Raw genomic sequence first — 24,648 nt, 5'->3', positions numbered from 1 at the left:
CTCTCCTGCCTGCTGCTCCTTACGTGCATCCCACATGGATGCGTGCATTGGGACAGGGCCAACTGCTTCAGGATTACTCACCTGAGCAGGGACTTGCATGCGACAGCCCAAATTAACCTGATCTGTCAAGCAAATTTGGCGCTCAATATGATATGATTCACAGACGTGGGCTTGAGCTTGAAGCACACCCCTTCCTGAGGCTTTTGTCCACCTGACTGTTTTTTAAAAATTACTTTGGTTGCCCGGATCCAAACAAACCACGGAAAGTGAGATACAGACAGGACCCCGAGCCAGAGGCACAAGTGCACTTGAGAAAGAAAATGTGTGTCAGGAATTCACCAGCCTGACTCTGGCAGGGAAAGACAGATGCCCACGTTCTCCCAGCCTCGCTTGGCCACAGCAGAAAGGATGTGGGGAAAACAAACCACCACCATAACCCCACACATTTCCACTTGCACCCCGCTGAGGCTGTCAGAATGGCGAGGGGAGCCGGGGAGGGCGGGGGGGTGGAGGTGGCTCCCTGGTTGTGATCCTGGCGGGTAAGCCGGGCGAGGAAGGGTCACCGTGGAGCAGGGCGGTGAGAAGCAGAGGGTGCATGCCAGTGGGTTACAAGCCATCTGTGTCGCTGCAGGCATAAGCTGAGCTGCCCCAGCGAGTACCTAGTCCCCGTCTGGCAGGGAAGGTGCGCGCTCGCTGCCAGCCCTCCGATCTGGCCGCGGCGGGAGTCGCAGGAAAAAGTGCTGCTGCCATATTCCCCCGCACCTGCTTTCTGCCCAGACCTGCTGGAGATGGGGCTGCCGGGAGGGAGGGAGGGCAAAATGGTTCCTTGTTCTGTGGTGCCCAGGCCAAGCTCCCTGCTCAGCTTGGCAGGGGCCAGCGGGCAAGGAGCCAAAGTCCCTGTGCCCGCAATGAGCCCAGGAATGAGACGTGGGAAACCCAGGGTGGCCTGAGCTGGCCTGTCCCCTGCCTGGCGTTACGCTATTGCAGCATCTTCTGGAGGGAGTTGGGGGGGGTTAATTTGCATTTGTCAGCTCTAAAACACCCTGCCTAGTGTGTAAAAATCTGACTTTCTGAACACCTACCTGAATTTGCAAACATTGCACATTCACGGTGCTGGCGGGGGGTGAGCTGAGAAGAGGGTTGCTGTTGGCTTTTGGGTTGCTGTAGGCAGGAGCTGGCAACCCCCATCAAGGTGTACAGATTGCAACTGCCCATGCTACATGCAGTAGGGTTTCCTTTTCTCAGAGAGAATTGCAGCAAAACAAATGAAGCAACTGAGGGAAAAGGTAGCTGCCTGCACCTGGGGTATCAGCCCTGCCCAGAGGTATAAAAAAAAAAGAAGACAGAGAGTAATGAAGGGACTAAAAGGACACCTAGCCTTTCTATCTTGTAAAGGAGTGGACAAGCAAGACTAACCTGTCTTGGTACGAGGCCTCATTTTCTTCAGAATCAGGGGTTAGCAGAGGTCTCTGCCTCAGAAAGGAAGCAGGCAAAGAAATGGATCTTTGTCTCTTTAAGATGAGATGAACTGCCACTCTTAGTCATATATCTTTACTGCACCCTAGGGTTATAAAAACATACATCTTCGTTTTGAAAGTCTTTTATTACATCCATAAACATCAGATTGCAGCTGACTGTTCCCTGGATGAGAATGTCCTAGTACTCCAAGTGAGTTTTGACAAGGGGAGGGAGTGAAAGTAAGATTGGTTGGGTTTTTTTTTTTTTTACTGGAACAGTGTTTATAGGGAACTTGTCAGTTTCTGGCATGCTACAGTCGCTGTCAGAGGGCTGAGCAGCATCGAAGTGAGAGGACACGGGTTTCTCTGCTTATTTTCACTGTTGGACTCAGGTACCATCCCAGGTGCTGCATACGGTAAGATTTCCTCTTGTCTTAAATAGGACACAGCATTTGCTTTGCTTCAAATGGTTTTTGTGAGAAGACTGAAAAATAGGTCTCTGTGAAAGGAACTAATCTCTTCATTTGCTCTGCTAGCCACTCCATTGGGAGTTGGATCACAGAAAAAAAAAAAAAAAGGGAATTAGGTCTGAGACTTTCAGAGCGCAGAAAGCCTGCTCCAGTTTAGAGACACAAAGGTAACAGCCAAACTGTTTTGACCAACAGAGTAAATGCTCTTGACAAGTATTTCTGACATGTCTGATACCTGAGGAATTGCAAATCCTTTCAACAGGTACGAGAGTTACTATTTAGAAATATGGTGTAAATGCTGGGCTGTATTTCTGTCTGCTGTGTTTTGCCTGAGTAATTGCACTCATAAGGCATTGTGCTCCCTCAGGCAAGTGCAAGAAGTAGCTTCAGAAATGCCATAGGTTATTTCTACTCAGGGTACAAATGGGTGTTCTGTAATCTGCGGTGCGTATATGAGAGCATGCAATGTTTCTGCTCCTTGAGCGTGAGAAACCAAGAGTACCTGCACATTTCAGGCTTTCAGCACAGTGCAGTTTAATTAGCTGGAGGGGGGAAAGTGGGAGCAATCTCGAAACAGCGGCTCACAGCTCAGCAAAGGTGATTTATGCTTCCCCTGTCTGTGTGAATACAGCGTGGACAGACTGAAAGATGGGAAAACATTGCTATTGTACTTTTTCTTCCTTATCAAAGTGTACTGTCCCTCGGAATCTAAGGTCTTGTTTTAAGGACTCATTTGCTTTTCCCTTCATTAGTGATTGCAGTCTTGTGATGGTCTTGGGAAGGGGCTGGGGCTTCACCAGGCTGACTTTCCCGAGCGGGCTGAAGCTCCCGAGCACTGGAGTTGGCAGCAGGAGGCGGGGAGCTACCGGGGCGAGCGCGGCCGGTGCGGCTGCTGCCACGGCAGCGCAGGCAGCAACGGGACCCCAACGGGATCCCCGCGGCGGCTCTGTCCAAGTGAGGTTCTCAAGGGAAAAGGGGTTGGGAAACTTGTGCCCTGCTGCGTCCATCCCACCAACCGGGAAGGGCGGACCTCATTCTGCAAGGACAGTCACTTTGGCACCTTGCGTTTGCCTGAAGTTTATGCATAGCAGTGCGATCCCAGTGTAAATCTGAATGGCAAGCTGGGTTTTCTTGTGTTCGCAAGCTGTTGCGCTGTTTGTGGGCACCCTGGCACAGTGGGCTGCTGGTGTAGAGGCAGTCCTTGTGAGCCAGACCTTTCAAAAGCGGATGGCGATTCTGGGTGTTCCGCCCAAGAAACGTGAAAGAGGTCTCCTTTCCAGAGAGTGCTGCCTTAAAACAAGTTGCCCCTCAGAGACCCCACATCCCCCAAAAAAACTTCTGAGAAAATGTGACTGTAATCTGTAGGCAGAAGAAAGCAGGTGAGACTGAGGAGTCATTCCCAAATGCTGCCACTATTCAAAGGACCAGAATGACTTTTTTGGCTAAATGCCTCACCATCACAGCTGGAAGTCTGGGGACGCCACTTTGCAGGGGGGTTGAGGGTGTCTTCTTTCCTCTGTCATTTTCTGTTATGTCCCCTATTTTTTTCAGAGAAAGAAGAATTGTTCCAGAATTTACTGGGACAGATTGCCGAGCAGTTCTCAAGGTAAGAAGCTGAACATCGTTATTCATTTGAAATGCTATTTCTTTTATCATCCCGAAGTGAAATTTTCCCAGGAGGCAGAGGGGCATTTAAGATGTCTTTCAAATCCCAGTCTTCCTGCCAAATTTAGGTCTAGTACACATGTTATTTTCTGCTGATAGCAATACAGTAGCATAAACCAAAAGCTTAAACCAAATTTGGGTGATTACCTTTGATTTAAAAAGGAGAACAAGTAGTAATTATAAACGTTCTTATTGTGCTCCTGCCCTCTTAGGAAGCAAAAGAAATGCTTCTTCACTGAACAGTCAATTATCTGATGTGTTTCATTTTTCCCTTTATCACCCAAACATGTCTCTCCTCTGAGAGGATTTCTCAACATCTGTATAGCTGCTTATTTTATTCCAGCTGGTTTCAATAAGACAGATCAATCCCACCACAGCTTAGCAAATCACCAGCATAACTCAGAAGGAGGAGGGCTTCAGAGTGTGCAGACACCAAGATGCTGCTGTTAGGCAAAGCATTATCAATTTAACTTTGCTTCCCTGGGGGGTACAATAACAAGTCACTGCTGAGAGAGGGGGTGATCAAGTGTTGCAGTGCCACAGTACATTCCCAGGGCCATAACAAAATCATTTGTTGTTAATTTTTCTGAAAATTAAACCCGGGTTTATTTTCTGCCCAAATTTTAGCATTTCCATGGAAAATCTTATTTTTCTTACGACAACCACAGTTGGACAGATCAATCCTCTGAAAAAACAGACATTTCTAGCAAAAGTCCTTTGTACCTTGGGTAGGTAAGGCACTAAATGTATAACATTAATACATGAGGGTTTTCTTTTCAGGGTTTTTAAAATCAATGAGCTGAAAACAGAAGTAGCTAATCACTTGGCAATGCTGGAGAAAAAGGTTGAATGTGAGTGCCCCTTTATTCATCTCACAGTGGGAACCGGTGCTTCAGAACCCCCCCACCTCGCTGCCCTCATTGCACCCCGCTCTGTCCCACTCCTTACAGCCCCCCCCTCCGCTTTCTCCAAACCGCTCATCATTTGGCCAGCCTTGAGCCCAAAATGCCACGGGAGGAGCCTTGGGGAAGGCAGGTGGCACCCACCGGCAGGGTGAGGCCCGGGAGGGACCTCAGGTGTTGCAGGCATCTGGAACGCCTCCCCGCCTCCCCTTCGAGGGGCCGTCGAGCCCTCCGCTGAGATTTGGGCCCCACGGCCATGTCCTCCTGCTCCTGTGTCCCCGCGGCAGAGGGTCTCCCCTGCCCGCCTCCAAGCCCTCGGGCCTGCCCTCCCACACCCCGCCGTGCCCCAGCCCCGCCATCGCCTCCCCTGCGCCCAGCCGTGACCCCCCCACGTCCCTGCGCGGGCACTCCCTGCAAAACGCTCTGCGCCACCCCCCCCACCGCCCCCCACCCCGAGCGCACCCCGGGGCTTAGTTTGCGGGTGAATTACGGGAGGGTAATGCCAGCCGCCTGCTTGAAGCCGGATACTGGCTCAGGTCAAACATGTCGTCTTGCAGAGACACCTTCTCCTTTCAGAAGCGCGTTGACTGCGTATTAAGCGGTCAGATCAGCCCTCACCGCTGACCGAGGCCCCAGCGCCTGAGACCCGACTGTATTTCTGCTCCGCCGCGTTTCGTGAAAGGGCCCGAAACGGGGCGAGGCCTTTCCCCTCAGCGTGCGTGTGGGCACGCTGCACGCGGAGCGCGGACACCAAAGTGTCCGTAAACTGTTGGCGCGGCACGTGCTGCCATGCAGCCGGGGGGGGGTAGGTCTGGTCGCCTCGCCCGGCAGTGACTGCTGGGCTGCAAACGCGGGGGTTCACCCCCTTGCTGGCCGCGTTGCCTGGCAGACCACTCAGAGCACCAGTTTCCTCATTTGCTCAGTGTGTTAACGGTGACACAGCTGTACTGGGTAACTGCAGCAACCAAGTTAAGCTCATCTGGTCAAAGAGCTCATTTTCCGGGTTTGGAGGGTGTTTTTTCCCCCGTGGGGCATCTGACTTGCTGTTTTTCAGTATATTATGCAGAACACAGGTCCCAGAAAGGCAGGGAAGGATAGGTAACTGTCACACCGCACCGTTTTGATACCAAAGACCACATCCTCATTGATAGACAGCATTTAATCCAGGAGCAGGCAGAGTCTTCCCCGGCACTACAGCTGCAGAAAGCACTTTCTCACTAGAGTGGGCTGGAAGAAAAAAGTTTCTAGTTCATGGAAGAAGTTGTTTTCTTGAAATTTCCCCTGACCAGAAGCTACCTTGACCCTGCAGCTGCTCAGCGAGACTGATGCTTTTGTCAGCAGGGAGAGGAAAAAATGTCCTCATTCAAAGAGCAGCTGCAGGGGAACCTCTCCCCGAGGCCACCCCAGCCACAGGCCCCCATTGTGGTGGGAGCCCTCTGGTGACGTCCATGGAGGGGGCACCCTGCGGCGCGCCTAGCCCCAGCACAGACCTCTGCAAGGAGCCCGGGTTGCAATTCCTCCTTGTCTACTTGGCTGCTGTTTTTTCCCAAGGCTCTGCTGATTTAGTATTTTGTCCAAAAGAAAAAAAAAAAAAAAGAGGGGGTGGGGCGGGGGCGGAGAAAGAAAAAGAAAAATTAGCTCAGTCACTCTGCATTTTCTGTGAAACTTCTGACCATATTCCAGCCCTCAGGGCTAAGCGCCATGGACTAGAGCAAACGAGGCAAGCGTTCCTGTGGGTCTTTCTATCCCCTTGGCAGCCCAGGCAAGCAACTATCTCAGCCAGCCAGGGGCTGCTTTTGGCCATTGTCTCCCCTGATGACCCCCTGGGATCCCTGGCTGCACCCTGCACACACGCTGCCTTTCAGCACTGGCAGCCCACGGCAGGGGAGGGGATCATGAAGATTCTCATGCCGCTGCCAGCGGGGAGGAGTTGCATGCTTGCACACTCCAGGACTTCAGTGCTGGTTTAGGGAAGGCAGCCCACCCAGAGCTGCAGTGCCGCGCAGGTGAACTGAATTCACGGGTCCCCAGGTGAGGCTTCTTTCTGTGAGTGGGTCTCACCCCCGATGGAAATAGCAGCAGCAGGTGTAGCAATCTGCTGCCATTCTGCCTGAGCGCTCACGATCCCATCTCCAGCAGCCCCAGCCTGTGGGAAGGAGCTCACTGGGTTGCCTGTCTACAAGTGCACCCATCTGCTCGAAATTGGACTTTCAGAATTTGCAACAGAGCCAAATATGCAACTTTTTGAAATAATCCCAGGCTTTCATATTTAAAAAGCAAAACTGTGAAAGGGAGTTTCCAACCTCCCTACTTGAGCTGAGCTCCCAGAGGTTGCTTTAAGAGCTGTGTTTTGGTGCTGGATTCAGCCCAAGGATTTCTTTAGACAGCACAGGCTCTTTTCAGGAGGTATTTCTTGCTGCAGAATAATATAATGGGCCCTTAATCAGTGCACATGACAAGGCCATTTATCATTTGAGAGCCAAATGTGAAAAGAATTGTGCTTTTGTTTTGCCTTTTATTCTACCTCCTTCGGAGATCCCTTTTCCACCATGTTGACATGTGATCTCCAGGATTTTTTCCCCAGAGGGGATACGTGTGTAGGGATAAGTGCTCATGACAGCGCTACATCTGCACCTCACATAAAATGTTCTCAGCTTCCTTCCCATTACTGTCTAGAGACCACATCATAGAGATGTGTTCTCAAGGAGCCAAATCTTTTAACTGATTTTTAAATCCCATCTAAAGCTTGTGACTTCCCCTTGGAAAATACATCCACACAGGACAAGCACTGGGAATGCTTTGTCCCATGGCCTGACTGACTTACTCTGCTCCAGTGTTTGCAGAGCAGCCCACGCATGAATAAGGAATCTGGCAAAAAACCTTTACAATTTGTAGGCATCTCACATCTACCTTAAGAAAATAATTATGTAAATTTTCTGCTCCCCTGGAGAGGTTTTGGAAGAAAACTGAAGAGATGCAATACGAAAAAATGCTCAGGGCTGCCATTTTCCACCATAACTCCTCTCCTCTCTGCAGTTGCCTGTCCCACTACCCTGTCAGTCTGATAACTCTGCTTTGCTCCCACTGCTTCAAATAGGCACCAGCTACCATTTAGACAGCTTGGCAAATGGGCTACCCAGAAACTTCTCGATGAACGCACTGGGGTGGTACATAGCAGCATGGGGCCTGCAGGTCAGCGGCAGCTGATCATCAGCAGTTGAATGGAGTCCCTAAAAAAGTGCAGACAGATACCCATAACGATGATATTGAATAAGCAGGACAGCATCTTGCTTGTATCATCATGTTGTGATCACCCAAAGAAATTGCTTGTAACAATGCTAGACATAAGCCATTAATCCGGAAATAGGATTTTAAGCGGAAGTTGTCCCTGTAATCAAGCATAAATCAAACCCTTTTCCTTTCTTCTCCTAATATGTGGCATTTTGGACTCAGTTCATATACCCCTCTGTTATTCCCCTTTCCCAGTTCCAACAGCAATCTTTGTTGTTACTAGCATAAAGAAAACAAACCTGAGGTCTCTGCTTATCCAGAGTTGTGCCCTTCCAAGGCAGCTTTTTATCACTTACATGTTACCCTCCAGATAAGTGTAATTTTGACTATTATTTTTTAAGAAAGGGACTGAATACTGATTGTACGATTGCACATTCCCTTGAGTTCCCTGAACTACAGCTTGTCCATTCAAACAATGAGTTCAGTAAACAGATGAGCTGTGAAATGATTGCATGTGAATGACATGTACTTAATAAATGGTGCTGTATTATGTCCCTGCACACACTGATAGTTCATCGAGAGGGAAAGAAAAGGAAGAATATTCTCACACTTGCACTGCATTAGGTTCTCACAACTACATGGAATGAAGTGCATTGCTGCATAAACAGGCAATCAAACTTTTTGCCTTGTGGCTCTCATAATTACATACAGAAGGGAAATATAGGAATTTTTGTGCCACACACAGAAATAACCTTTGATTACAAAATTGATTGTCAAAAAGAAGTGACAGATCTTCAATACCTAAAAAAAAAAAAGAAATCAATTGTTAGAGCAAAACTTTTCAATGTTTCTCTCTCTCTCTCCTGCATTCTTACTTTGTTTTTTCTGTATCTAGCAGTGCCTTTCAGAGCCCCGTAATGCTCTGCGTGAACTTTCAAATTAAAACCCTTTATCTTAATGGGAATTCTAATCCTACCAGGACATGTTTGCCTAGCTGCGCTTATCATCCCATCACGGGAGGGTTTTTTTGCTCAGGATTTCCTTTGATTTGTGTTCTACAGCAGAGAAGTGAAGGCACCAGAACAGCTGACTGCTGCTAACAATCGTGGAAAAGCTGAGACATTAGAACCATTCTGTGAATTAAAATACTGTAGCCATTATCTAAAATTGGCAGCAGAGAATTCCTATGGGTTTTCAAGATATATCGCTTTGGCAGCACCTGCATGTGTGAGAACTGGGGCAGACTATAAGAGCTTGCTGGCTCACTGGATAACCCCACTGTTACAGCCCTTTGAAATTTTGCACAATTGTGAAACAAGATCCTTCGACTTTCACCATGGTAACACCCCTGTTGTTTTCCTTTGTTGACAGTGGAAGGCCTGAAAGTAGTGGAGATTGAGAAATGCAAGAGTGACATTAAAAAGATGAGGGAGGAAATGGCAGCAAGAAGCAGCAGGTAAGTTCTGCTTTGGACCTAACCAAAGAAATAAGAATCTGGCTTCAAACCTCAATGCAATGTTTTTGCAGAACTGAGTTACCTTCTGGGCTTAGAAGTAAAGGAGCAAGGAAACCAATAACCAATAAGGACATTGGCTTTAATTTAACATTTGAAGATCTATAGCCCTTCATCAGTTAAAATAGCTTGGACCATGGGAACAGGGAAAAAGGTCTTGCAGCAGAGAGTTATTTTTCACCATACAGAATGGGAATTCTTCATCCAGATTTACTGGGAGAGAGGGAATGGGAAAAGAACTTCTGCATAGTGAGACATTTGGTTGGGAACCAGCTAACACTTAAATCAGCTCTAATATATTCTGGGAAAATATCAAATAAATATGTAGCAGCTCTTCTAATTATGATGTCATGCTATTTTAAAACATGCATTTCGAATTCAACAAGAAATTGGGAATTTACTTTCTAATTCAAGGGCTCACTGTGATTGTGAAGCTTGGTTTTGCTGTAATTAAAACAACAGCAGAAAAAATTGCATTTTGTATGGTACGCGGTCTTGGCTGGACAGTCTGCCCCCTGTGCCACTGAAATACCCCACTAGGACAAACTAATCATCACTGTGAGATTATGAATAGTTCTGGGAAGGTTGCTGAAGAGGGATAGTATCACGTTGCTCAAAGTGTAGGCGAAAGGGAGTTTTCTCAGCAAATGTAATTATGCTATCTTGACAGCTTCTCTCTTTTTCTTCATTTGGGGTCAAATTCTCTGACCTTTAATCAAACCTATTTCCTATTGAGGGCAATGGGAGATTTGCTAAAAGAATGAGGCCTTAAAATCACTAGCTTTTATAAATTTTGCTATGCAGATATGTCAGGAGGCACAGTGTTAATATATTCCTATTAAGTCTAAGGCCAAGTTCAGCTGTCATCCTAGCATAAACACAGAGTAACATTATTAACCTCAGATCTGCTTCAGATTTATACCACTAGGATGGATTGCAGCTTGCCCTGTGACTTGCATCATTTCTTGTTCAGGTGTGTGAAGAAATCTCATTAGAAAAATCAGAGCTCAGATTGGAAGCAAACACGAAAACATGTAGACTGATCTGTGCAGGGGATAATGTGAATAACATCTGTGCCCGTATATGTGTCTTTACTTTTCCCCAACTGTTGCAGGGAGCTGGGAGGGCTGCATTTATGAGCATATTGGGCAGATAGGGAATTACAACCAAAAAAAGAAGTTATGGCAACTTCATGTTCATCCAGTTCCCACCACACAACAGGAAGTATGAGACTGTCCCAGCAGCAGCAATGACTCATTCCTGTCCCAGGTCTTGTCACCTTACAGTCTGTATTTCATAGTATAAACAGCAATCTGTTAACAAGAAAAACAGGGATGGTGAGTGCCTCCTCTGCCCTGTGCAGCCAGCACCAGCTGAGGCGTAGTTTTCACTGAGGGCTTGTAAGCGAGATATGACAGCCGTCAAAAGCCAGAGACCAGCATGGAGCATGATGCTTGAAAGCTGTGGTAGAAATGGGTGTAGTGCTCAGAGCAGGTAGTGCTGGGCACAGACACCCAAGCTAGCTTGCTCTGAGCTCACACTTTTGCTGAAGCCGGACCCTAACTTGCTCTGCCCAGCAGCTCTTTGTGCTGTAGTGGTGTGACAGCTATCTATCACAGCTCTTCTTGGCTGCCTTGAGCTGGGTCTTCCTCCTCCACGCTGCACAAAAGCTCCTTCTTGTACAAAATTTTGCCTGTGGTTGTCTGTACCCTAAGGGATTGGGTGTCAAAGCAGCAGCTAGGTGTGGCTGGGTTCAGCGTGTAGCCAGGAGTCACCTACGAGTCACCTCTTTTCGCTGTAAGTCTGAGGAGAGGACGCTCCTTGGTGGCTGGCTGTTAAGGGGGACCCCATCAGGAGCTGCTGAGGAATGTGCTGTGGTTCCCTGTTCCGCAGGAGCCATGCCACTAGCCCGCCGTGACCCCAGCCTAGGGGTGCTTCACCCCAGAGTGGCTGAGCAAGCTCTCACCCACTGGTGTGAGATACCTGCATGCTGTAGGGGGAACAGAGGCGTCCCAGGGCAAGTGGAAGTGGGTTTGCTCCTAGTTAGATTTGTCATCCCTTGTGCAATGTCATTTGCTAGATAATGCCTTACAGTTGCAATTCTTACATTTGCTGTTACATTACCAAACAACAGAGTAAGGATGAACAGCTAAGCTTATAAAAGTCATCATGCACAGTGAGTTGTGCATCTCTTCTCTTCAGAAGAGCAAAGCAGCCCCAACTGTATTCCCTCAAACTGCTTTTTTTTTTTTGGTAGTCTGCTTTTTGCACTCACCACTGGCAGATGCTAATAACATTATAGTGTCATTTAAAATCATGATCATTTGCAGATACAGTTTTACATTTGTAAAGGTCTGATGCATCCTGGCTCTGGTGTGTTCCCCAGTGTGGTAGGATGAAGGCTTTGATGTCTTATGACAGCTGGGAATTAGAGATAGTTGGCTGACCCTCGGCTAACCCTGGCAGCCAGCTCCCATTAGGGCAAGGAATGCCCCAATCTCACTATTTTTATCCTACTAATACCCCTCACAGTGGAGTTTTGAGGAAACAGCTTTAGAAATGATTAAGACAGCTTTTCACCAATGGAGAATATCCTTAAACAGGACAGGAAAAGGCAGCTGGTTGAAGCCAGCTGACCACCATTCAGGATTCAGACAACACCATCAGAAATGATAGCAGACATTAGCAGTAAGAGGAGAAAACAAAAAAAAAAAAAAAAAAAAAAGACACAAACCAATTCCCAACAGAGACGAGAAGCACTAAAAAGAGCTGTAATACAGAATATATGAAATAATTTTAAAAGGAAAAAATAAAGTTAATGAAATACTTTGGCTGGCTTTTTTGCGGGGGTTTCATTTGGCAGGAGGCTTGAAAAATGAGATAGGATAATCCAAACGTTAAGACTGCAGGGATAAATGCAAAATGCAAGCAGATCAACCTCATATGAGAGTTATTGAAGTCCATGTGACCAACTACCGGGGAAACACATGTTGAGTTAAAGTATCACGATTGGCATGGGTGATACCACAGAGCGCTTAGCTTTGTTGTGCTCCCTGTGGCTGCAAGGCAAGAACCAGCTCTTGCACTGCAGTGCAACGACATAGATGTTCTGCAAAGGCTGTAAGAACCCACAGTGTTAAGAGGTGAATTTTTCATTTCAGGACTAACTGTCCCTGCAAATACAGCTTTTTGGATGAAAACAAGAGGCCGACTCCCCGGCGGGATGTACCATCCTACCCAAAGGTACCACACAGTGCTTGCTCTTCCCAGAATCCTACCATGTGCTTGCCATCCTGACAAGTGCTGGTTTGCAATGCGTGACTCCCTAGCCATCTACCTTCTAGTTATTCTAAGCGCAGGGCCTGATCCAAAATCCCTGGAAGCCAATGGAAAAAGCTGTCGTTGCCTGCGGTGACTTGAAGTTGGATCCTCAGTAGTCTTTAATATTTGAAAGCTCATCAGTGTTTGAAATGTTAATGAACATTTTGCATTCGTCAACATTTAACACTCTTTTGTCTAGTTATATTTGTTTATTCTCAGTGCTCATAGCAAACAATCAAATAGCTTATAACGTTGTACTCTAATTGAAAATAGAGCTGCTGCCTGTTTTCTCCTAATGGATTATTTTTTAATTTAAAAAGTAATTTATGGGGATGTTTCACCTAGGGAAACAAAGAGAAAATGCAACATTGGATTCTCTCCAGAATGATTCATTGTCCCTGTGAAAATGAGTTACTGTATTTGCTAGAGAAAACAGTAATGCTTGAAGAAAAATGTCTACTGGGCAAGTACAAGTACAAATCCACAGTGATGAATGAGGCTGAGACCATGAAGCACACAGGATATTTGGTCCTAGCACCAGAAGTCTTTGCCGACAGGAATTATTCAAAGCTACGAGGTTATGTCTGCACAATGCCAAGCTCACATGTTGACAAAACGCCAGCTCACACTTGTGCAAATCATAGTTAACATGAGCATTTGCCTGCAGACATCAAAGCTGGCCAAGCCGCTCTCAAGTTGATGTGGTTCCATGTGATGCAGGTGTATGATATGGACATGCATTCTTGCACATTTGTCTTCAGGGCCTTACAGAGCAGCAAATTATAAATTCTGATGTTTATTCCATTCTGCCTAGCAAAAGTGACCTCTAGGTCTCTGAAGCAGACATCATGAGACTTACATTTCTTTTAATTAACTTTTGCCCAAGAGGCTTGTGCTCCTGACACTACCACATGTTTTTGTAAAACATATCAGTTCTGAAATTTTTTTTTTCTCTTGAGAAGTATATATGTCAGATCAACCTTTGATCCATTGCTGTGATATTGGGATCTTGAATTAGCAACAAGTGCAATGAAGAGTTGTACTAACTGGCTGCAGAGTAAACTGGTAGTCTGTCTTGTCACTAGATCAAAGCTCATGGGAGTTTTGGTTTCAGAAGTTTGGGTTCTGTTTGACAGATTCGCACAATTTGTTATCAATTGTCAAGTAATGGATTGGTCTAATGTCAGTGAGGTTAGGAATTGATGAGTCCACTGAAAGAAGATGTTGTTACAACACTGTTATTTAATAAGAAATCTGTACTGCTAATTCACAGATTTCTTCCTCAATGACATGAAATGTACATTACACAGGAAAATGCAAAAATCATTGCCTCCTCAAGAAGGAAAATTAATCTTCAGTGTTATTCTTCCTTGTATTAAGTATCAACAATTTGATGGCTCAGAAAATTTCATTCAGCTGCTCAGTACAGTAAGCTGAAACTAATTAGAGACAGCCATGGCAAATGAGCCAATTAAAGCTACAAGGGTTTTGTGTCCCAGAAAAGCTCTGATCAATACAGTCTCAAAAATATGATTTGGTAGAGTCCAGATCTCCCCTGGTCTTTTAACCCTCCACATTCCTTTGGGGTTTTTTATTTTATATACAAATCGTAACTGGCCAATGGGCTTGATTTTGTTTTAAGCCTCTAAGCGTAATGATAAAAAATCACTTGAATCTTGCAGGCTGACAACCAATTTGAAAATGTGGGCATTCTTGAAAAAACACTCAAAGTGAGAGCATAAATCATCTGAAAGTAAATATATCATGCCCACTAGCTAATTTAACACTATAAGCACAGACACTTCACACTGGATGACTGGATGCGCCGAATGTCGCTGATGCTCTGCAGGCAGCAGAACCAGCGCAGCTGGGTATGGATCTGTGCCCTGCACCCACTACATCCCCTTGCTGGATCTACCTGCAACCCCCATCCATAACACCTCTGCTCTCATCCCTTTTCTCCAAAACCCTCCACCGATCAGCAGCCGACCAGCAGGCATTGGCATCCTGACATGGCCACGAGTGGCTGGTGAGGAGGGAGAGGAGGGCTGGGCAGGCAGAGGGAGAGATCAGTTGCTCTATCCTTGGGAAATGCAGCTAAACCCCACTTGAATGGGACCCCGGGAGGTGCCAAGGGTAGGTCCCACACTGGGGTTGGGGACCCTCACTTACACCGACGGCTTTTCTCTCTGCAGTACATGCTGTCCCAGGAGACCATAGAAGCGCTTCGGAAACCAACCTTTGACGTCTGGCTGTGGGAGCCCAACGAGGTAAGGATGCCATGTTAGCTGGGTTAGCGCTCTTTCTGAGAGCCAACAAGGCCAGAAGAGCCATCTGAGATTGTCTGCAGGGTTTTTCCCTGCCCCTTAATCTCTGTATTTTTTTTTTTACTTTCATATCACACCAGAATACAGTATTTTTTCCCTACAGATGCCAGCTAGATTATGCTATCATAACCCAATCCCTCTTTATTTCTTCTTTAATCTCTTCCTAGTAATGTCCTACAACAACCAATGCACTATATCATTACTGCCTCATGAGTTCTCTCATGACATTTTATTTGAACAAATCGATCCCTAGCAGTGTATGTTTAAGCACGTCATCAGTAACTCTCTGCTCAAATCAATGAATCTGCATGCTGCTGTGTGAAGCCAGGCAGAAGTGCACGCATTCATTCATACCCTTTTAGAGAAGGGGGTTTCTGTGATGCTTTATGAAGAGGCAGCAAAGCTGCATGCATGGCCTATTTGTATTTTCTTATTGCTTCATTTTCTTATTTTTCTTATTGCTGTTCGTATTATTTGTTGTTCATCACTTGCATTGCAGAAGGTTCTGGAAAGCCAATGTGTAAACCTCTGCAGAAACATGGAGAAGGATGTTTCTGTATGTCCAGATTATAATATAATGTAAAACTAGATTCAATAGATACAAGAAAAACTCACCTAGGAAAAATGTAAGGGAGGGAAGGACTAAACTAGGGTTTTAGTGTTGAGTTTTTCCCAAGGGAAGGATTGGGTTGTTCTAGCAGCACACCCAGCAGCAATCACCTTAATTACCTTCTCAATCAGATGTTGTGCATACAAGAGTAATTCTCACTCAGTACCTGTAGATCAACATGACAAGGAAAAATACCCCATACTGCACCCACAGGAACAGCATATTCCCTTCAGGATATTTTGTCTGGCTGGTAGAATAACAGAAGGACTCTCTGGTGGCTTTAGGTCCATCTCCCACTCACATGGGTTGGCAGAGCTTCCCTCATGCAGTCTGTGCCAAACTGAGGCTGGTGCTCTGCAGTTACTGCTCCTTCTCCAGCCCCTTTCTTCTGTACCACAGCCATACAATTGCTCAGGCTAAATGGCTCGCCCCCAGCTTTTGAATGCCTGTCAGGTCTTTACAGCAAGAGAGAATTATGACTTGCCAGGTGGACCATAACACTGCTAGCTCATAATTGTTCTGAATATTAAGAAAGAATAGAGAAAGACAAAACCCATTATCCATGGATTCTTGTGTGCTGAGGCATAGTATTTTAGCACCGTAACTCATTCATAGCACTAGAATACACTATATAGTGGCACGAACAAGGCTAACGAGAGGATGCAGAGATTAGACATGCCCTGCAAGGGAGGAGTGTTGCTCAGAAATAAGATACCACACAAACTCCGGTGAGCTAAGAACCATATGGATTTAACTCACCCTTTAGCTCTGGTTTATGTTTACAGAGAAGATTTCAATTCTGTCAGTGCTTGTTTAGCAATGAGCATTTGCCCATGTGCTCAATGTGGGGCACGCAGGTTATAAACCGTAGTCTTCTGTAAGCAAATTAATAATGTGCTCTTCAGCATCTCAGTAAACAGAGCTATGCAGCAAGCTTGTGTTCTCTTTCTTGAATGCCCACTCACTTTCAAGCCTTAGAAGAGTCCAATATTCAAGTTTTTGCTGTTGACCAAGAAAGCTAAAAATGAAAACTGAGATTCTCATGTGTTGAGGGGCAGGGGGCTCTGGGACTCGGAGTCACCCTGCCACTCACTCAAAGCTCTTGGCAACAGCTGGAGGGAGATAGACATTTCTGAGGGTAATTCAGCCCTTCTAGATGAAGTTTATTGTCTCAGAAAGTATTTTCTGAAAATATTGCAAAACATATATTCTACCTCAGGGACTAGCAACAAGACAAGGTGGTCTACAGCAAAATGCTGGCTATATGATCTGAGCACAGTTCAGCTCGTGACATTGTCCCTCAAGTCTTGCAGGAAAGTCTCTTTCTTCCTGTTCAGATGACTCAAAACCAGCCCCCTTGTTACTGCTAAACTATATATATTCCCCGGATAAATATAAAGTTTCATTAGATTAAATATTTTTTTTTTCTGGAGAGTTTTTAAGAGTCTAAGTAACAGAAACCTAGTTAAAAATGTCTCCAAGGCCATATTTGTGATATTACACTCATCATGTTAAAAACTTCTGGATCAGTCTACAGTCTAACTGTAGAACTGTAATTGCCTTCAGAAATGGGAATGCAGATACATAAACTCCTGAACTCCTGGAATTCTGTTCATTTCTGACTGGTGGCAGTTGTGAAGTGTTCGGACACATCCGATTATCAATACCTTTCTTTTGCAATATTTTCAAACCCAGAAGATTAACCAGGCATGTAGTTCTAAACTATCTGCATCCCCCTTCCTACCGCAGAGCAGATGTTGTCTCAAAAGAGGAGCCTGCCTTTGCATGTCAGCTATTGGAATTCATAGTTACAGTTTATGAGAGTGGATGGTCACAAACCTGCTGCAGTTTTGTACTGTTATAACAGGAGATCTTTTGTTAAACAATAAATCCAAGTGAAGATAAGGGATTTAGGAACTCACAAAAAGTCCTAAAGAAAGAAGATATTGACACATATCTAGAATAAATGTTTCTTTAAGGGTCTCCTATTTTTGGCTGTCATTTTCTGTATAGCTAGGGCCTGATCCATTTCTGTACAGCTAGGGCCTCTGGAGCCAGTGGGAAAACTTCCACTGATTTCATTGAGTGTTAGAACATATCCCAGCTGAATTAGAAAAATGGCTATATTTTTTTGTGAGAAGGAATTGCTATGATACGCGTGAATCAAAATTACTAAGGAGAATTGGTGTGATACAAAGCCCTGCACAAAACCTATGATGTCAACAGCAATCTGTCTACTTCAAAAAGCCTTCAGAACCTCTCTGTCTCCCCTCTTGCACTGTCTTTAGTAATGCAATCTTTGAACATCTTTCTTTCATCTTAACAAGAGGGCTCTGCAATTATTCGATGCTCGCAAGGAGGAAATTCACTCTTCAGTGTATCATAAAGTGATATTTGCCAAGCCAATAACTTATCTACTCCTGGCTGCAGATGCTGAGTTGTTTGGAACATATGTACCATGATCTTGGGTTGGTAAAAGACTTCAACATCAATCCTATCACATTAAAGAGGTGGTTGGTAAGTATTTTAAATCCCTGATATTTGCAATTTTTCAAATTAAAAGATCAGTAAATAAAACATTTAGTCATGGACTTAACTTGACTCACATAAGTAATCCCATTGAAAGCAGTCAATCTATACAAATTCTTAAAAGTTAAGTACTTCAGCAAATGTTTGCATTCTTGTGGTAACAGATGACATTTTTTAAACTGTTTTACATGTGTTTGCTGAGCTTTCTATTACATAAAGCAGCTAATTTCTGGTGAATGCTCTTGGTACCTACTGCAAATGGAGACAAGATGACTGTCTTCAGATACTGCCAAAAAAAGTCCGTAGGTGCCCTAAACATTAGATACCCTAAATCACAGGGAGTAAAAGAGAAAGACAGGAAGGAAAAGGAATTGCTGAGAAGTTAAATAACTTTCTTTGCCTTGGTCTTTAATGTTAAGAATGTTGCAGAGATGCAAGACATGATAAAGATGATATCATACCAAAACTAAGATGTCTAAAGAAGAAACACTGGAGTATTTAAAAATAAGTCATCAGGTCCAAGGGAGAGCATAGGAAAGAAATTGCTAAAAAGCTTAAAAATTTATTGGCTTTTTCAGAAAAACCCATCATGTTCCTATAGGACTGTAGAACAGTAAATACTTTACTCATTGTTTAAAAAGGAACTATGGATACCCTGAAGAATTATGGTTAGTAAAATTTACATCTCTTCCTGAGAAATTGATTGAAACAATAATTAAAAACATCATGATGTGAAGTTCATTATACAGATGTTTCATATGATTCCTGTAGTGAAGAATTATATCTCACTAATCTCTTCTAATTATCTGAAGAGTATGGTCAGAATAGAAGGAACTGTTTTACATGACTGACGTAGACTCCCAGAGAGGCCTGAACAATTTCCACAAATTCAGAAGGTGGCTAGAAAACACAAAGTGAAACACTGGATTCATCATATCATGAAGTACAGCAAGAGCAAAAAGCACCTGGACAGCAGCGTATGCAGGGCAGTGACTGTCGCTGCCTGGTGTGCTGCTGCCAGCTGAAGCTGACAAGGCATTAGGCTGATCAGAGACTGGAATAAGGGATCAACTGGACCAATGTTCCCATGTCTTCATAGAAAACGTAAGGTTTGCCTGGAATTTACACCTAGGACTGGTTAAGTCTTTGTAGAAAAATGGCATGACTACATTAAAAGAGATATAAAAAATGATCAAGACCTAGGAAGTCTCTCCCCAGACTTCAAAGGCAGATGAAAGGCTCAGTATTGTTGACCTTAGAAAGCAGCTGAACAGAAAGGGTGGGATGAAACCAAATACCGTCAAGGCTAGCACAGAGTACATAAAACAGAAAATTTCCTCCTCCTGTCTCGCATCCTGAAAACATGGGAAACAAGGTGATATGTCAACACACATCAACATGCCACCCACACATATTACTGCAGAAAGCTTCCTGTTAGCTTGTATCTCCAAGTAATTTGTTACCACTAGCATTTAAGACAGACTTGTTCTGAACAGCAAGGGGAGTTTATTTTGTATTTTCTACAAAGGTAAGACAGGGTGAGATTTCCGTTCTTAAACACTAGCTTTGCAGAAAGATGATTAAAAAAAGTCCCAAGGACTCTGCTTCAAACTATGATACTTCCCTAGGCACAGCATGAGCACCAGTTTGAACTTCAGTGGGTGAAAAAAAGCTTTCTTACTCCCACATCCACTGGCTACAGAATGTTCCAGAAAGGGGAGGAAAGGATGACTAATACAACCCAGTCACTTCAGCCCTTCAGTGCTCTGAGTCAGGAGTCCCCTGGGATGCTCTGGGCTTCACTGTCAGATGTGTACATTATGTCCATGCAGTGTTGTACGGGGGGCCTGGGCATGACCACGGTGTCCATGTGGAGGCTGTGAGTTACTGCCCACCACCTGTGAGCCTGGCTGTCAGCCGTACTGTGCCATTAGTTACGCATTTTAAAATAATGTAATTTGTTTGTAAAGCCCTTGCTGCAGAATAATCTGAACAGCATTTGCAATGAAACCCCCAAATATTGACTAAGCATCGAAAACCGACAGTTCTCTTGACCTCATCCAGAGGTTTGAGGCTTTCTAGAAGTCAGGTCCCAGATTGAAGGGTTTGATCCCTTTTTTGAGTTTGAGGACTCTTGAAGTAAATTCACTATTTAGCTGGAGAAGGGGACACGAATTCCATCCATGTCATTAATTCAGGCTCCATAATTGAAGCAAGTACATAAGGGCTCTCTAGGGTCCAGGCTACAGAGGATTCAGCAGAAAGGGTCCAGCAGTGCTGCTGATGCTTGGCTGTTTGTGCAGGGCAGGGTACCAAAGGCTGTCCAGTGCATTGGAAGAATGACTGTGACGTGTTAACCCAGCTGTGCCAGCTCCACTCAGCTAGCCAGGCTGACAGCAACGAGGACACATGGGAAGACAAGCTTTAGCTTGCATTTCTAATGAGGGCACATAGGCAGGATCTGTAGAACGTTAAAGCACACAAAAAATCAATCCCATGTGCCTATACAGCTAAATCTCCCCCATGCTGCCTAACATAAGAAATCCATACAGGTGTGTTACTGCATGTGTGTTCACAGCTTCACTTCGCCAAGCAGCACATCCCAAAGTGCCACCTCTGAGCATTTGCAAATGAAATAACAACTACATATTCAGCCTTGAAAATTTCAAAGCTGCAATTTGCCTTCAGCGAGAGAGGGGAACAGGGATGTACTTTGTGTTCTCTACACACCCCAAAGTCACCGTTTAACCACTCCGCAGTTTGAAATACAAATTCAGGATGAGAGCACAGAGTCCTATCCCAAGACTGAGATGCACTTGTAGCTGTGCTGGGATGTTTACCCATTGCTAGCTGGTATGAGAGAGAAGTTGCTATGAGCTTTGCCTGCTGACAAATTCTTGAAAGGCAATAATCTCTCACCCTCCCCCAGGAAGGCAGAGAGTGTCAGAGGGCCTTGTGCTGTCACTCTGTCCTAGCAGAAAGTAATACTGGGCTCCACAGGACTCCTGTAGGGATATATGGTGCTTTCAGGGAGGCTGGGAAGCATATGTCATCATGTTTTTAGAAAGAAAGAGCTCTCTTATCTCTGACTGCTTCATTCCCTCCCTCTGCAGCTGTGCATTCATGACAATTACAGAAACAACCCTTTTCATAATTTCCGGCACTGCTTCTGCGTGACCCAGATGATGTACAGCATGATCTCTCTCTGCAGCCTCCAGGTACGCCCCCCACCTCAATAGTATCATTCCATTTCCATCATGGGGCACACGTTCATCCACTGTGCACCATGGCACCCGTCTCACCTTTCTTGCAAAGCAGGCCATCAGCTTGCTAGCAAGTGATGCGCTTTGCATTAGCTGCACTTGTTCTGTCCCGGGGGAGAGGAGGAGAGGTGTCGCGTTTCCACCTCTGGCTGCTGCTCAGCCATCCCATCCCAATCCCATCCCAGACCACCAACCACCTGCACAGCTTTGTGAAGCTGCTGGGGAGCTACCTTCACCTCCGGGATAGCCCCAGTTTGTACACTGAAGCTCTTTTGGCACTCCCATAGCGTGAAACATCTATGAATCAGATCCAAAAACCTACTGAATTATGGTCTGTGGATATGGTCTTCATCTGTGACACAAAATGTTCCCACGAGAGGTTTTCTCCAAATGTGGGTGAGCCACTGCAAATAACGCCTTGTATGTACTGTGTGCAAGATTCACATTCAACCCGTACTTTGTCCAAAACCGTAAGAATCATTTATTGTCATTGACTGGATAACCTGTGTTTATGTATTCATTTAATTTCTGTCCAAACCAGAATTTATTCAGTTAAAAAAACCCTTTCTTCACCACATTTGAACATCTCAGTTACTGCCTTAAGTCTATTTTTTTGCCAGTAAGGGTATGAAGAAAAACTTGCTTTAATGGAAGCTCATCCTATTCAGAAGCTGTGGGAACGCAACACTTAATTTTTCTCACTCTTTTCATAACTTTAGTTAATGCAGAATACAATGGCAACTAAGCTACCTTCCAGCCCTCCCTTAACTAATCAGGATGCTCAAATGACTTACAAGAGACTGTACTAATATCTCAGTTCTTTTATATGATCTCTGCAGTAATAGCAAGTTTCAAGCAAATTGCCTCCTCTGAGCTGCTGTTATTTAATGCAACAAAGGCAAATCTGAGTCATTTTTCCTGGAAGGGAAGGCAGAATTCTCTTTCTTGACTAAAGTAAATTGACCTATGGAAAAATACTTCATTTTGCTCAGATTTGCATTTCTCTAAAAAGTAAATGTGGGTGGTTTTTTTACTTCTTTTCATTTAGTGGGATATGGGAAGTAGAAATCGTAATACTACATTAATGTTTCGTATTTCACAGGAGAAATTTTCCCAAATTGACATCTTGATTCTAATGACTGCAGCAGTATGCCATGACTTGGACCATCCAGGCTATAACAATACGTAAGTCTGTCTTTTGCTCTCTCTTCCCTTAAAATTTATTGGGAAGGTAATACCAGCTGGCACTTTTGATAGATCAGGTTTTCCTTCTCACAGCTTGAGCTGGCTGTGACCTTCCCCCAAGGCCCTGCTGTTCACTCACACGTGGGCCAAGGCAGAGCTTCATGCAGAAAACTCAGGTCTGGGTTGGGGTTGCCAGCTGTCCTTGGCTCTGTAAGGAAAATGTTTTTTCAGATTTCTATTCCAACACTTTCCCCCACTCCTGAGAAAACAAGGTAAAATGTTTTACAGCTGAGAGAGAGGGCATAAAGGTTTATAGCTCCACTGGACATGGAAATGGAATAATTACACTAAAATGCAAAGAGTGATTTAGCTTACACATTACTTCATAATTATAAATCATGAAGTGCATATTATTTGATTTATTATCACGTGAGGAAATTAGACTTGTTGGCCCATGGACACTTTTGTGTGCATGTATGTGTGTGTGAAAAAGAGAGAAAGAGAATCTAATTTATTTGTAGTCATTAATTAAATAAGGGCAGAACCCGGTCCCGGCTGGGATCAGTGAGAATCTCTCCGTTGACGTTAGCGGGGGTCGAATGAAGCCCAGACAGTTTCTTCTGTGTTTGTTCTATGTCACTTTAAGCTACAGAGACTTGGTAAAAAAACAAAACAAAACAAAAAACTACAGGGGAATAGTGCCTGAGATGATATTAAAGTAATATCTATCTTCTCTAAAAATCTGATTTAGCATTAACAGTCAAAACACAAACTGCAGCTAATTGAGTAAGTATTGAAAAGAATGTAAATAAAAGTAAGCAGCATGGTTTAGAGCAGCTGGTGTGTCTCTGCAGGAGTTCTCATTGTTTTCTCTTCACATCAGCTATCAGATAAATGCACGAACTGAGCTTGCGGTACGCTACAATGACATCTCCCCACTGGAGAACCACCACTGTGCTGTGGCTTTCCAGATCATTTCCCAGCCAGAATACAACATTTTCTCCAATGTCGACCAGGACCAATTCAAACAGATAAGACAGGTATGAATGCTGTTCCCATCTGTGTCGTACAAACTGTTCCTGAAAATATAAGCACACACAGACTTCCCTGCTGCACAGCATGAGTGAATCATTCTCACTAGAGGGTAGGACTGAAAAAGCCCCTCACACTGGAAGGAACCAAGAGCAATTCTTGGAAAATTTCCACAGCCGCACTCCCTGGAATGTCTTGCTGAGAAATAATGAGTACATCCTGACTGTTAAAGCCTGTGACATTTTGGGGGTAGATATTTATATTATTGAAGGAGCCAATTAGCTCTGACTGTGAAAGGATTAAGTTCTTGTGGCAGAATTTTATGCTTTAAGAGAACCTTGCATTAATTTTAAGAGGGGTGTTAAAATGGGAAAAGATTTACAACAGGAGAACTATTGTACTGTTGGAAGAGGCTCTGGTGGTCTGGGAGTCATCACAGTTATCTCTGAGACAGTGAACAATGCTACAGTTCCCCTTAGAGCACTAAGAGCCAAAATTCAGTCTGAGTTTCCACGTTACACCTTCCTTACACACCAAATGAAAAAGCAGATCAAGGTAAGAACTCAGATACCAATCTGGTTGGAGTTACTGCTTCTGGCAGTGCATGGGAAGCAGGCATGGGCCAAAAATGGATAGATCTGTATGAAACCCCGCAACCTTAAAGTAACCATGTTTTCCCAGTGTAAACTGCCTAGCAGGAGAATACAGAGATCCTGATATATTGGCTGTGTCTGGATATTTCAGAGCCTTTAATCCAAGGAGGATGAGCACAGAGAACATCCACATCTACTGATCTTTGTCTCTTCCAAGGGCCACTAAGAGTCAGCAGCAAAACCTATATTGCTTTCCAAGGAGCCAAGGCAAACCTATATTGCTTTCCAGGATCTTGGCAAACAAAGTGTGGCTTTTAACATCCTGTTGTACAGTTTGTTTTTCCACAATTAGTTAATCAGAAAGAAAAAACCTCAGTGCCTCTGGAATATCACACCAGTGCTTCAGATCAATCCAACCATGATCTTCATCTACCATGAACTCTTTATAACCCTCTTCCAGTTTACCTGGCAGTTTCAAGACAGAAACTTCCCCTTCAGTGTTAGCAATGTAATGCATCTGAGGATTTTTGTGTGTAAGAGGGACCCTACT

At 44.6% G+C, this 24,648-nt stretch overlaps 1 protein-coding gene across 4 annotated transcripts in view; it reads left to right on the top strand.

Annotated features, from left to right (window-relative positions):
- Nucleotides 1-24,648, top strand: part of PDE9A (phosphodiesterase 9A) — a 49,286-nt gene that overhangs the window by 19,367 nt on the left and 5,271 nt on the right. For 2 of the 4 annotated variants that reach the window (XM_032994432.2, XM_032994433.2), the window contains exons 5-13: nucleotides 3,479-3,533; nucleotides 4,373-4,443; nucleotides 9,097-9,181; nucleotides 12,400-12,481; nucleotides 14,755-14,829; nucleotides 17,927-18,013; nucleotides 21,139-21,243; nucleotides 22,391-22,473; nucleotides 23,357-23,513. In XM_032994432.2, the coding sequence (XP_032850323.1) occupies nucleotides 3,479-3,533; nucleotides 4,373-4,443; nucleotides 9,097-9,181; nucleotides 12,400-12,481; nucleotides 14,755-14,829; nucleotides 17,927-18,013; nucleotides 21,139-21,243; nucleotides 22,391-22,473; nucleotides 23,357-23,513 (800 nt within the window). Of the gene's footprint in view, nucleotides 1-1,728; nucleotides 1,874-3,478; nucleotides 3,534-4,372; nucleotides 4,444-9,096; nucleotides 9,182-12,399; nucleotides 12,482-14,754; nucleotides 14,830-17,926; nucleotides 18,014-21,138; nucleotides 21,244-22,390; nucleotides 22,474-23,356; nucleotides 23,514-24,648 lie in introns of those variants that run through there. The other 2 variants (XM_032994435.2, XM_032994436.2) reach the window with 2 other exon arrangements.

The sequence above is a fragment of the Tyto alba genome, unplaced genomic scaffold (genome assembly GCF_018691265.1).
Source record: "Tyto alba isolate M040663 unplaced genomic scaffold, T.alba_DEE_v4.0 Super-Scaffold_14, whole genome shotgun sequence".
NCBI classification, from domain to species: Eukaryota; Metazoa; Chordata; class Aves; order Strigiformes; family Tytonidae; genus Tyto; species Tyto alba.
The sequence above is the reverse complement of the archived record's forward strand: the minus strand, read 5'-3'. Positions and strand labels throughout refer to the sequence as shown.